The 12,141-nt window shown below is 37.7% G+C and overlaps 1 protein-coding gene across 1 annotated transcript; it reads left to right on the top strand.

The window, feature by feature from the left end:
* The first annotated feature begins 11,543 nt into the window (after positions 1-11,543).
* Positions 11,544-11,852, top strand: LOC138341163 (uncharacterized). Its single transcript, XM_069293077.1, has one exon. It carries the CDS (start codon positions 11,544-11,546, stop codon positions 11,850-11,852), a length of 309 nt encoding a protein of 102 aa, XP_069149178.1.
* The last annotated feature ends 289 nt before the right edge of the window (positions 11,853-12,141 follow it).

Raw genomic sequence — 12,141 nt, 5'->3', positions numbered from 1 at the left:
GCATTGGGAAGAAGACTTATAAAACTTTAATTTGATAGGTTATGGTGCCCCTAAATCATTACATGATGAGAGATATTATTATTTAAAGATGTTACTTACATGAGCAAAGGTAAAAAAACTTAGGCGGTAGGACGATTTTCAGCCCGACTAAGTACTAGATATCTTTTATTGTCACGCTCCGAGCTACACCCGAGAAGCAGAAATGAAACGTAGGACCACAAGTGATCCCAAGCTAACCCTGCTCGCATAATCATGAGCATACTAAAGATAATAAACTGAATGTGGAAGCTAAATCATAACTTAAACTGAACAGATGGGGAATAACCATATACTATAACTGACATAAATGAAATACTGATGAATTTGATACAAAGAATTTATTAACTCAATACTACGATGAAACTAACTATTTCTGAAGTAAACCTCTAAATGACTAGAAATACTAGGACAAGACCTAGCTAAGTCTAGCAAAAACTAAAACTAAAAGACTGAAATAAACTCATCACTCTTGTCCTCGGAGAAAGAGGACTCACCACTGGATCTGCTGAAATTGGAAATATTAAATCGATCTATGCGTGATCTAGATGATGAGAACCTGAACCTATATCACAAAAAGATGTAGCACACATATGCGTCAATACTTATAATGTAGTGAGCATGTAGGAAAGAATAAGGCTGAAATAAAAAATAATTGAACAAGCACAAAAGCAAGTATAGTAATCTGAACATGATATACTAAATATCTGAGCTAACTGAATGCAATGAACAATTTATAACATGCTGAAACTTAATACTGAGTATACTGATAAATGGTCAATGCAAGACAGTCTGACAAGACTGTGAGAGCTACTAATAACTGATAATAAAACCACATGAGCTAAATGTGGAGTCCAATGTATATGTCCCATCAAGAGGACACAATATACTCTGCCAGAGGTATATAGGCATGCTGGCATGATCACTAAACTAATTGCCCAAAAGGGGATTTACAACCTACTTGGCTAGTAGTTCTGGGATTAATTGGGTACGCTCAACCCTAGTCCAACTCGGGTATTATGCTACTCCCAATGAATTATGTAATTAACTGATTATGAGTTTATGTAAATACTGGATAGCTCAAAACTGAACATGTAAACTGAGAATGCAATAATTAATCCCGTAATTATACATTTATCAATGAGGCATGCATATCTGAAATAACTGAAATATCTGACCTAGCATGTGTAATTTAAGAACTAAAGAAATACATAGCTAGGGTTTTGAAATTCATGCTATAAACTGAATAATAACATGATAATCTGATTTGTAACATATAACCAATAAATTCATGAAGTTCTGTTGAAGTTCTAGAAACCCTAGGTCTAATCATGATATGTGAATCAAGAAACTGACTAAAAACTAGGGACCCAATGGGTGAAAGGAACCACTAGTGAAATCCCACATACCTGGTGATGAAATTAACGGAGAAACACTTAGATTTAAGGGCTAAAACTATTGGAAGCTTGTTGCATTCTTGAACTAGGGTTCTGGACCTTTTTCTCCTTTGTTGCTTCTTATTTTCTAAGTTTTGATTAATGATTTGACTTAGGTAAATTTTAGTTATGTTTCTAGGCTTTAACTGACAAAAATTTGATGATTTAGGATCAAAATAATGTAACTCTGTTTGAAAACTCTGTTCACAAATCCATGAAAGATACAGGAGCATTGGTTAGTCCAAACGACATAACTACAAATTCATAATGACTATACCGAGTTGTAAAGAATATTTTCAGAATGTCACTATCTCTAACACTAAGATGATGATAACCTAATCTGAGGTCTATCTTTGAAAAATGACTAACACCATGAAGTTTGTCAAACAAGTCATCAATCCTGGGGAAGAGACACTTATTCTTGATTATGACCTTGTTCAACTGTCTATAGTCAATGCACATTCTGAGAGAACCATTGTTCTTCTTTACAAACAACACTGGCACACCCCATGGTGTAATACTAGGTTTGATGAAACCCTTATTTAGAAGGTCTTTCAATTTCTCTTTCAATTCCTTAAGATCTGCTGGAGCCATTCTGTAAGGAGGAATAAAAATAGGCTGGGTATCTGGAAGATCAATTCCAAAGTCGATTTACTTTTCGAGAAGATCTTCTAGAAATACTTCTAGAAACTCACAGACTATTGAACTGTCTCAAAAGTTGGGATTTAAGAGCTAGAATCCTTAACCCGAACTAGATGATAGAGATAACCCTTAGAGATCATCTTTATGGCCTTAAGGTAAGAAATGAATCGACCCATATGCTCTAAGCTACTAACCCTCCATCTAAGATTGATTCATCTGGAAACTGAAAATGAACAATCCTAGTTCTACAATCGACTTAGGCATAACAGGATTATAATCAATCCATGCCTAAAATGATATCGAAGTATACCATTTCTAACTCTACAAGATCTGCTGAGTGACTTTCTGAGATAATATGACATGGCAATTTCCGTCTAGCTATAACTGGGTCACCGACTAGAGTAGAGACTAAGAAAGGTTCGGAGAGAGTTTTGGGACTAACACTGAATTGGACTTCTTTGTAAGGATTTACAAAAGAAAGAGTAGCACATGGATCTAACAATGCATAAACATCAAAGTCAAAGGCTCGTAACGTACCAGTGACTACATCAGGAGAACCTTCCTGATCTTGGCGAGCCTGAAGAGCATACGACTTGTTCTGGCGCTGATCGCTACCTGTACCAAATGAGTTACCATGTAAAGTTGGGCGACTTGCTGGTTCTACTGAACTTGTAGACTAAGCTCTACCATTTCGACCTCCTTGACCATGTCTAGAAGGACAATTCTTAAACCTGTGACCAGACTAACCGCACCCAAAACATTATTCTTTTCTTGTGAGAAACTCCTTGAGACTTAGAGCTTGGTGCTCTAACCTTCTGGTCATACCTGTTCTTGGAGGACGGACCACTAGATGACGAAGGGGCTGGAGCTGAAAAATTTTGCTGGCTCTGTGCGTGATTTCCACTAGTCCTAGCATTCTTATTCTCCTTAGTCTGTTCCCTAAGATTATCACCCTCAACCATCTGAGTATGATTCATAATCCTAAAGATGTTCATATCTCCTAGTAACATAGCAATCATGCACTCAGTTTTTACAAAATCTGACACTCCATACAAGAACTTATTTATTTGAGACCTGGAGTCAGCAACCATGTGAGGAGCATACCTAGAGAGTAGCTTCAACTTGAGCAGATATTCTTGTACTGTCATGTTTCCCTGCCTCAAGTTTATGAATTCCTGAGCCTTTGCTTCTCTCGACTCTATTGGGAAAAACCTGTCCACAAAGGTCTCACTTATGCAATCCCAAGTACTAGGAGCTGTATCTTCCATTGAGTGTACCAGATATGAGAAACATCCTTCAACTGGTATGATGCCAACTCAACCCGATCATTCTAAGTGACTTACATCACCTCATAGATCTTGTTGATATCATCTAAGAAATTATGAGGATCCTCATTAGTTTGTAATCCTAAGAACTTAAGAAGTTTTATCCTAACAAAGTCACGGACCCTTGCTGCTACTGGTTCACCATTTTCATTCACATGAGCATCAACCCTATTGTTCTGGTTAGTCATACTCTGAGCCAACATCTGTATAGCATTTCTGAACTCAACATTTGAGACTTTCTGATAGGGAATTGGAGGAGCTGCGTTTGCATTCTTGGCATTCGCATTCCTAGCGTTATCTCTACGAGGAGGAATATCTTAAATGTAGAACATCAAGTTAGAATGGAATAAGTTCATACCTAACGCATGATAAGAGTAACACAAAAAGTGAAGTTTTCCGAAATCACTTTGTAGCCTCCCTCTCATTAGATGTGGTGCACTTCACACCCATGAAAATGACTCTACTTAGTGCGGATTTTCAGATATCTTAGAACTCTTGAACCTAGTACTCTGATACCAAGTTTTTTCACGACTCCAGCTACCTCCGAAATGCGGACAAAGAACCTAGGAGTACAAGTGATCCCAAGCTAACCCCGCTGGCATAATCATGAGCATACTAAAGATAATAAACTGAATGTGAAAGCTAAATCATAACTTAAACTAAAAAGATGAGGAATATCTTTATAATATAGCTGAGATAAATGGAATACTGATGAGTTTAATACAAAGAAGTTATTAACTCAATCTTACATTGAAACTAACTATGTTTGAAGTAAGCCTCTAAACGACTAGAAATATTGGGACAAGCCCCAACTAAGTCTAACAAAAACAGAAACTAAAAGACTGAAAAAAAATCATGACTATTTTCTTCGAAGAATGGACTCACCACTAAATCTGCGGAACTGGAGATCAGAAATCGATCTATGCGTTATCTGGATGCTAAGAACCTGAACCTACATCACGAGAAGATCTAGCACACGTATGCATCAGTACTTGAAATGTAGTGATCATGTAGGATAGAATAAGGCTAAAATAAAACATAATTGAAAAAGCACAAACTCAAATATAATAACATGCTGAAACTGAATTCTGAGTATACTGTAAATGGTCAATGCAAGACAGCCTGACAGAACTGTGAGAGCTACTAATAACTGATAATAAAACAACATGAGCTAAATGTGGAGTACAATGTATACGTCCCATCGAGAGGACACAATATACTCTGCCAGAGGTTTATAGGCATGCTGGCATGATCACTAAACTCATTGCCTAAAAAGGGGATTTACAACCTACTTGGCTAGTAGTTCTGGGATTAATTGGGTACGATGAACCCTAGTCCAACTCGGGTATTATGATACTCCCAATGAATTATGTAATTAACTGATTATGAGTTTATGTAAATACTGGATAGCTCAAAACTGAACATGCAAACTGAGAATGCAATAAATAATCCCGCAATTATACATTTATCAATGAGGCATGTATATCTGAAGTAACTGAAATATCTGACCTAACATGTGTAATTCAAGAACTAAAGAAATACATAGCTAGGGTTCTGAAATTCATGCTATAAACTGAATAATTACATGATAATCTGATTTGTAACATATAACCAATATATTCATGAAGTTCTGTTGAAGTTCAAGAAACCCTTCATGGTATGTGAATCAAGAAAACTGACTAAAAACTAGGGACCCAATGGGTGAAAGGAACCACTAGTCAAATCCCACATACCTGGTGATGAAATTCACGGAGAAACACTTAGATTTAAGGGCTAAAACTGTTGGAAGCTTGTTGCATTCTTCAACTAGGGTTCTGGACCTTTTTCTCCTTTGTTGCTTCTTATTTTCTAAGTTTTGATTAATGATTTGACTTAGGTAAATTTTAGTTATGTTTCTAGGCTTTAAATGACTAAAATTTGATGATTTAGGATCAAAATAATGTATCTTAAGATTTAAACAAAGTTAGAAAAGACCAAAATACCCTGAGTTAGTTGTTATCACATAAAACGACGACCTGGACTGACAGTCCGTCGTTTGGGTCAGTAGGTCGGGTCTGTTCAACATACCTTTACTAAAACGATCATAAATTTTTACTCAAAGGTCTGATTTAGAGAGGTCGGTGGATATGGAAATCTAATTCAATTATCTATCTGTGGGTATTTCATGGGACACCTAATTCATTTTGTGATAAGAGATATGATCAATTGAAGTTGGCCAAACTATATCTCCTCCTAACTGTCTATTAGTTTCCACCTACAGTCAGACCTACGGCCCGTAGGTCCATCTATGGACTGTGCTGGTCAATCGTTGTTCCTTCCAGAGAGTAAGTGAATGCGATGTAGATGCATGGACACAGACTACTGACCGTAGTTTGACTAACGGACTGTAGGTCCGTCCGTCATTTGACACTTAGTCAAATTTTCCTTGGATGAGATTTGGGTTTTTTTTGACTCCGTCAATGAATGTGCAAGACGGACCGTGGGTCAGGCTACGTCCGTTGATGGAAAGCGTCGATGCACCTGTAGCTATTTAGGGATCCTAAGTATTTGGGGTGGGATCCATAGAAGTTTAGGAGGTTTAGTAATGAAAAAGAGAGAAGAAAAGTCAGAGGCCTCGTCAGATAACCCTTGGGGTTTTGCGCCCGCCAGAGCACTTCAGGGCAGGCTCTGTCTAGTAGGCCCTGGCGCGTCGCACCAGCCAGAGCGCCCCAGACCAGGGTCTTTTAGAACACTCTAGAGTACATCTAAACATCATGAAATCATCCATAAACATGAGATCGTGAGTTCTTAATATTTTCAAAGAGTCTTAAACAATCATTTTAACTTTGATTTAAGGCTCAAGTTACAAGTCGAGCAAAGAGAAAATAATTTAGTTAAATTCTCAAAAAGCTATAAGGGAACTGAGTATTTCCTTAAGAGTTAAAGTTTCAAATGAAATAAAGAGAAAAAGTTGAGTCTAAGTATTCCCTAAAAATTATTAATGTTGCATATCTAATTTAAAAGGTAACTAAGAAATTCCAAAAGTGTTTTGAACTAGAGAGGATAAAGTTGATTCAAAAGGGATCTTTTAAAGCTAAAGGGTTCAGTAAATTATCTCAACCCAAAGGAAGGAAGTTTTCTTAAAAGTATGAGCTAAAGCATGTTTTGTTAGTAGTATTGAGCGCCGATATGGTAATGAGAGTTTAGATCACTCAAGTCTCCATGTAAACCATGTAGCCATCATGGGTTTTAATTTGTCATAATTTTTATATGTTCATGTAAGTTTAGACAGTGGATCCACTAAATTGAAGATATTCTATGCAACGGCAAAGTATAGGACAGTTCTGGCAGCATGGAAAGACGTTGTATCATTACTTAGGCTCATAGTTGTGGTTGTCGGTCTGAGAAACTCCCACAGAAACTATATTACTTTCATATATAAGTAAAGTTGAGTTTATTATTGTTTCATCTATGAACTAAGAGTTTACACTGCTTTTACCTTTTATATATATATATATATATATATATATATATATATATATATTGTAATTGCCATATATTGAGTTGTCACTTTATGGGTTGAGCAGAGCCAAGGTTAGTTTATCCTTACTCCATTTCAAGCTTTATTATTGTGTAAGCACTCCAACTCGCATACTCGTACATTTAATGTACTGATGCCAGTTGTCCTACATATTTTTTATGATGCAGACGCAGGTAACCAGGATCAGCACGTAGCACTTCGTTGATCCAAATTGATCTCCACAGTCAGTGGTGAGCCTCCTTGCATTTCGGAGGACATCCTTTTCATTTGCTTTATTAGTTTAATTTTTAGGATGTTGTGGGGTCTGTACCAACAACCATTTTAGTCAATTTTTAGGGTCTCCGTAGACAATTAGTAGTTCAGTTTGGAGTCTATTTCACTTGTTGTGACTTAAGTGTCATTTTGGCCAGAATATTCTATGAAGTATTTCTTTTTAAAATGTTTTATTTCTTCATTAAGTTGAGTTTATTCCTCCGATGATTTAAGTAATCCAGGCTAAAGTTTCTCTTGGGTGCCAGCAATGATCTCCGAGTGCTGGCCACGTCTAGGGTGTAGGATTAGGACGTGAAAAAATCGATATCCGAGCACAGATTTAAGACTCCTAGGGAGTCTATGAAGCCGTGTCTACAGAGTCTTTTTCATCGATGTGAAGAGCTCCATATCTATCATTAGGAGGCTACAACATTTAGGAATGTTTCACTTCTTTCATATTATTTTGTGCGTAGGGTTTATCTTTAAAAGTCTCTCTCGTGTTCTTGCTTGCAAGTGTTTCAGATCATCATGCCTCTACGAATAGAAGTAAGAGGTCTACCAACCCAAATAAATGTTGAGGAACAAGAGGTTCCAAATGCACTGGATGTGCAACCCCAAGGAGGGGTTACTAATGCCAAATTTTAAGAAGCTAGTCAGATGTTAAGTCAAGTAGTAAGCAACCATGTCGGGAAAAATAGAGGAGCTCAACAAGAAGGGGCTGACACCTAGAGGGTTCGTGAGTTTTCTAAGAATAAATCCTCCTAGTTTCACCGGATCAAGCACTACTGAGGATCCGGAGAATTTTATAATAGAGTTGAAGAAACTATATAAGGTAATGCATGTGGTTGATGTTGATAGGGTTGAATTAGCTGCATAGCAACTGAAGAGTTTGCTTAGAACTTGGTTCGAAAAATGGAAAGAAAGCAGAGCTGAGGATGCACCACATCCAAGTTCGGCTTTCTAAAGAAGCCTTCTTGGGGAGGTTCTTTCCCCGAGAAATAGAGGAAGAGAAGGTACGAGAGTTCCTCACCTTGAAAAAAAATCCATGAATTGTGGAGCAAAATGAGCTTGTTTGTTGCCGGTTTGGGTCATGCCTCAAGTAAGGAGGGTAGGGCTGTCATAATGATTGGTGACATAAACATATCAAGGCTTATGGTCTATGTGAAACAAGTTGAAGAGGAGAAGCTGAGTGACAGAGAGGAATATCAAAACCAGAAAGGAAAGATCGGAAATGATTATGCTCAATAGAAGGATGGTTCAAGTCGACCACAATTCAAAAATCAAAGGGGCATGTATTATCATCTGTTAGTGCACCTGCACCCAAGATCTGAGGTGAGTATAGTGGCCAGAATTCACAGCAATTCAAGGTGAGACTAACTCAGTATCAAGGTAGTGTGGCACAAGAAGTAAGTCTGGCTCCTACATGTACTAAGTGTTGTAAAAAACCACCAAGGAGATTGTTGTAATGGCCAGATAGGTTGTTACAAGTGTAGGAAAGAGGGTCACTTCATGAGAGAGTGCCCCAAGAATAAGTAAGGTGGTAGAAATCCTAGCAATAGATCTCAATCTTCATCAGTTGCTCGACAAGACAGGGTTGCACCTAGAGGAGCCACTTTTGGTACCAACGGAGGGGCGACCCGTCTTTATGCAATCACTAGCCGCAAAGAGCAAGAGAACTCTCTAGATGTTATTACGGGTATGATCAAAGTCTTTACTTTTGATGTTTATGCTTTGTTAGACCTAGGATCAAGTTTATCCTTTATAACTCCTTATGTTGATAATCAGTTTGAAATTCTTCCTGAAAGCTTTGTGAACCCTTTTCTATTTCTACACCCGTTGGAGAGTCTATTCTAGAGGAAAGAGTCTACCGTGATTGTCTTATTTCCATCAATAACAAGAAAACTATGGCTAATCTGGTGGAATTTGACATGGTAGATTTTGATATAATTCTAGGTATGGACTGGCTCCTTGTCTATTATGCATCGATAGATTGCAGAACTCGAGTTTTCAAGTTACAAATTATAAATGAGCCAGTCATAAAGTTGGCTAGTAGTTCTGCACTGCCTTAGGGTCGTTTGTTAGTCTCAAAGGGTTTTATCTATCACTTAGTCCTAGTTAATGACTTAAGTGTTGAGGTACCTTACCTTCAATCAGTTCCTATAGCCAGTGAGTTTCCAGAAGTCTTTCCTGATGATATACCCGGAGTCCCTCCCGAAAGAGAGATAGACTTCAGCATAGACATCATCTCGGATACTCGTCCTATCTCTATTCCACCATACAGAATGGCACCAGAATTTAGAATAGCTAAAAGAGCAATTGAAATATTTGTTAGATAAAGGCTTCATTGGACTAAGTGTCTCACCTTGGTGCACTCCTGTCTTGTTTGTAAGGAAGAAGGATGGCTCCCTTAGGATGTATAAAGACTACCCTCAGTTGAATAAGGTGACCATTAGGAATAAATATCCTCTTTAAAGGATAGATCTCTTCAATCAACTTAAGGATGCTTCTTGCTTTTCCAAGATTGACCTCATAGTAGGCTATCATCAGTTGAAAAAAAGGGAATGTGATATTCGAATGACAACTTTTAGAACAAGGTATGAGCATTATGAATTTTTGGTTAGGTACTTTGGTTTGACAAATGCACCTAAATCGTTCACGGATCTTATGAACATAGTCTTCAAACCTTATTTAGATCTATTTGTCGTCATCTTCATTGACGACATACTGGTTTATTCAAGGAGTGAATAAGATCATGCTACTGACCTTAACATTGTTCTACAGACTTTGAAGGATAAGGATCTATATATGAAGTTATACAAGTGTGAGTTTTGGCTTACGTCTGTGGCATTCTTAGGCCACATTGTTTGTGGTGAAGGGCTAAGAGTTGACACTCAAAAGATTGAAGCAGTGCAGAGTTAGCCTAGACCCAGATCTCCAATAAATATAAGGAGTTTCTTGGGCTTGTCTGGATATTATAGGAGTTTTGTTGAAGGTTTTCTTATCTTTGTTTTCTCCTTAGACCAAGATAACTTAGAAGAGGGTCAAGTTTCAATGGTGTGAAGCTTGTGAGAAAAACTTTTGGGAGTTAAAAAAAAATTGACTACCTCTCTAGTTTTGACCTTACAAGAGGGTACTCAAGGATTTGTAGTGCATTGTGATACATCAAGAGTTGGCTTGGATTGTGTATTGATGCAAAATGGCAAGGTTATAGCCTATGCCTCCACACAGTTGAAGATTCATAAGAAAAATTATCCAAATCATGCCTTAGAAAAGGCTGCAGTAGTTTTCATTCTAAAGATTTGGTGTCCCTAATTGTATGGTTTTCATGTGGACATATTCACTGTCCATAAGAGCCTTCAATATGTGTTCACTTAGAAAGAGCTCAATCTCATACAAAGTAGGTGGTTGGAATTACTAAAGGATTATGATATGAGTATTCTTTACCATTCAGGTAAGGCTAATATGGTTGTAGATTCCTTAAGCAGGTTATCCATAAAAAGTACTTCCCGTGTTGAAGAAGGGAAAATAGAGTTAGATAAAAATGTGAAAAGATTTGCATGTTTGGGAAGACTTATGGCTTTCACGGAAGGAGGCATAGTTGTGACCAATAAAGTTGAGTCATCATTAGTGTCAAAGGTTAAAGAGAAGCAAGACCAAGGCCGCCTCATTCTGCTTGACTTAAAGAAGAATGTTCATAATCAAAGAGTATTGGTTATTGAACAAGGGGGAGATGGTATGCTAAAGTATCAAGGTAGATTATGTGTACCAACGGTGGATTAACTCCAAAAAAGGATAATGGAGAAAGCTAATAGATCAAGATACTTCATCCATCCGGGTTCCACCAAGATGTACCGCGACTTGAAAGAGGTATATTGGTGGGAATGCACGAAGAAAGATATTGTTGAGTTTGTTGCCAAGTGCCCAAACTGCAAGCAAGTAAAAGTAGAATACCAAATGCCTCGAGGTTTAGCTCAAAATATAGAACTTTCGGAACGGATGTGGGAGATGATTAATATGAACTTAATCACAGGCTTGCCAAGATCTCGAAGGCACCATGATTCTATTTGAGTGATTGTCGACAGAATGACAAAGTCAGCCCATTTCTTTCCCGTGAATACTATCCATTTGACCGAGGATTATGCCACGTTGTACCTTCGGGAAGTGGTAAAACTTCATGGAGTGCTCCCTATTATTTCAGATAGAGGTGCATAATTTACTACACAGTTCTGGAAATATTTCCAAAATGTTTTGGGTTCGAAGGTGAACTTGAGCACTGCTTTTCATCCTCAGACATATTGACAAGCAAAATTTACTATACACACCTTAGAAGATATGTCGAGAGCTTATGTGATCGACTTTAAGGGAATTGGGATGATCATATACCTCCTATTGAGTTCGCTTATAACAACGGTTCATTCGAGCTTCCAAATGTCTCCACATGAAGCTCTTTATGGGAGAAGATGCAGATCTCCTATTCGGTGGTTTGAAGTTGGCAAAGCAGGGTTGATAGGACCAGATCTAGTTCACCAAGCTATGGAGAAGGTGAAAGTGATCCAAGAAAGATTGAAGACAACACAAAGTCGCAAAAAGTCCTACACATGTGTTAGGAGAAGTCCATTAGAGTTTCAGGTGGATGATTGAATGTATCTTAAGATTTCACCCATGAAAGGTGTTATGAGGTTTGGTAATAAGGGGAAACTTAGTCCCCGATATATTGGACCTTATAGAATCTCCAAAAGAGAGGGAAATGTGGCTTATGAGTTGGAGCTATCCCAAGAGTTAGCGGAAGTTCATCTGGTATTCCATATTTCTATGTTGAAGAAGTGTTTGGGTGATCCTTCATTGATAGTACCAACAGAAAATGTTAGGATTGAGGATAACCTGTCCTCTGAAGAAATTCCGATTCAGATTTTGGATCATCAAGTTCGCA

This window comes from Solanum lycopersicum, chromosome 1 (assembly GCF_036512215.1).
Source record: "Solanum lycopersicum chromosome 1, SLM_r2.1".
NCBI lineage: Eukaryota > Viridiplantae > Streptophyta > Magnoliopsida > Solanales > Solanaceae > Solanum > Solanum lycopersicum.
Note: the sequence above shows the minus strand (reverse complement) of the source record. Positions and strands in the feature narration are given on the sequence as shown.